This window comes from Egretta garzetta, unplaced genomic scaffold (genome assembly GCF_000687185.1).
Source record: "Egretta garzetta isolate BGI_Z169 unplaced genomic scaffold, ASM68718v1 scaffold424, whole genome shotgun sequence".
NCBI lineage: Eukaryota > Metazoa > Chordata > Aves > Pelecaniformes > Ardeidae > Egretta > Egretta garzetta.
In genome coordinates, this window is record NW_009259489.1 from 84,989 (window position 1) to 87,086 (window position 2,098).

Sequence of the window (2,098 nt, forward strand, 5' to 3'; positions counted from 1 at the left end):
ATGTTGCTAAAGTCTACCTTAGAAGGTATGCAAAATGTTTAGATGATTACTATTACTGTGCTGTTTTCTTTTGTACTGCAGAGCTGATGCAAACAGAAGTGCATCACATCCATACCCTGTTCATTATGTCTGAAATATTCAGGAAAGGGATGAAGGAAGAACTGCAGCTGGACCACAGCACGGTGGACAGAATATTCCCCTGCTTAGATGAGCTACTAGAGATGCACAGGCAATTCTTCTGCAGAATGAAGGAGAGACGGCAGGAATCATGTGAGGCAGGGAGTGAACGTAATTTTGTCATCAGCAGAATTGGAGACATCCTTGTGCAGCAGGTAGAGGCATCAGCTCCGTTAATCATTTATGTACTCAAGGTTCCCAAATTAAACAATTTATTGACTTTAAAACTCTTGCGGGCAAGAAGCAGGCTTTGGTTGCCTCATAAACTTCAAAGACTGTCCCCTCTAGATTATTGCAGAATGAAATAGCAATGAGAGAAAATCAGTAGTGACAGGTAACCGTGATGAACTTGGGATGAACTTCTACCTATATGGTACAAGCGATGAGGAAACTGATGAATTTGTCCTGTTCACAGTAGAAGGCTGCTGCCATCATACCATTGACTGCATAAATGGAAGCAAGGGATTCTCTTTTTTAATAGCTGAGCAGAGGTGTGAAGAATTGACTGATGATGGAAAAGAAACTACCTATTTATTTTAGCAGTCTGGCATGGTGCATTTTGAGTTGCTGCTCGCTAGAGAAGGGGTGGTCACAGTGTGTTTATGGTGGCCGTAGAACAGCTCACTAACCGCCTGCTGGTCAGTTCCTTGCAATCAGGAGAGTATGGCTTTTCACCTATGGTCAGTCAGTTTTCACTCCACTGAAATAAAGAAGCTGAACTATTGTCTTGTCTAGAAGTGGTGTAGAGATCAGAAAATACAAATAAGCCTCAAAAGGATTGTGTTTTCAAAGAGGTGAAGGAAATGCTGTTACAATAATTGTTCTTGCTGTTATTGGCAAGACTATAGTGGAGGTCATTTTTGCTCTCTCCAGCCTACGTTCTTATTCTTACTCCTAAAAACTGCTAGCCCATTTTCATTTTGTAGTGACAGGCCCTGAAAGTTGAAATTCAGAGAACTTAAGAAACAAGTAGCAAAAAAGTTCTGTATTTGTACTAAATACATTGATTAAAGGCATGTGCTTTCCTGTGAGCACAATTCACCTATTAATTTCTTCAGTTTTCAGAGGAGAATGCAACTAAAATGAAGAAAATATATGGAGAATTTTGCAGCCATCAGAAAGAAGCTGTTAATCTCTTCAAAGAGTTGCAACAAAACAAGAAGTTCCAGAATTTTATTAAAGTAAGTTTATGTTGAAATGTGATCACTATTGACAAAATGCTCAGGAAAAAGATATGTAGCTTTTACTTAGATTTAGGACTGAAATTATATTCAGTAACTCACTTTTAATAGCTAATAAAAATGGCAAACTTTTTTCTTCCTTAACCAGTGAGCTGATAAATTACATTTTTCTTTCAAATTTTAGAAAGCTTTGGCATCCTGTGTGTATTACACACATGTTCCTGTTATAGTACACCTCATCCCTCAGGGCAGCAGCTGTTCCCTGGGGATGGTTCAGATAACCCAGCATTTTGTTTTAGCTTATTCTAATGCATTTAGATCAAATTTCATATTAGTCAGTTGCTGGTTTAATATGCATTTACTACTTAAGGTATATATTTGTATCTGTGCAGCTGAGAAATAGTAACCTGTTGGCACGACGCCGAGGAATCCCCGAGTGCATTTTGCTCGTCACCCAGCGAATCACCAAATACCCTGTTCTGGTTGAAAGGATATTGCAGTACTCAAAAGGTGAATAAAAGCTGAAGTGTTGCTTCGTGTCTGGAATCCTAGTGTGTTTCTAAAGTAAGGAATATGCACTGCTACAGTATAACAGAAGATGAGATTCACTGCTCTGTAGAGAACCAGGGCAATGTAAATATCTACCGTTCAGGCAAACGTCACCTACACAGGGTGTCTGGTGTGTGTAGTCTTTGTCAAGGCTGGGCTGTGAAGATTTCCAATATTCCAGCTGAGAAAGG

General features: G+C 39.4%; 1 protein-coding gene across 1 annotated transcript in view; it reads left to right on the top strand.

Moving 5' to 3' along the window:
• Positions 1 to 2,098, top strand: part of ARHGEF28 (Rho guanine nucleotide exchange factor 28) — a gene marked incomplete at its 5' end in the record, with an annotated part of 91,902 nt that overhangs the window by 63,409 nt on the left and 26,395 nt on the right. Inside the window, 3 exon segments of the mRNA XM_035892780.1 lie at positions 82 to 332; positions 1,236 to 1,358; positions 1,751 to 1,868. Coding sequence (XP_035748673.1) covers positions 82 to 332; positions 1,236 to 1,358; positions 1,751 to 1,868 — 492 coding nt within the window.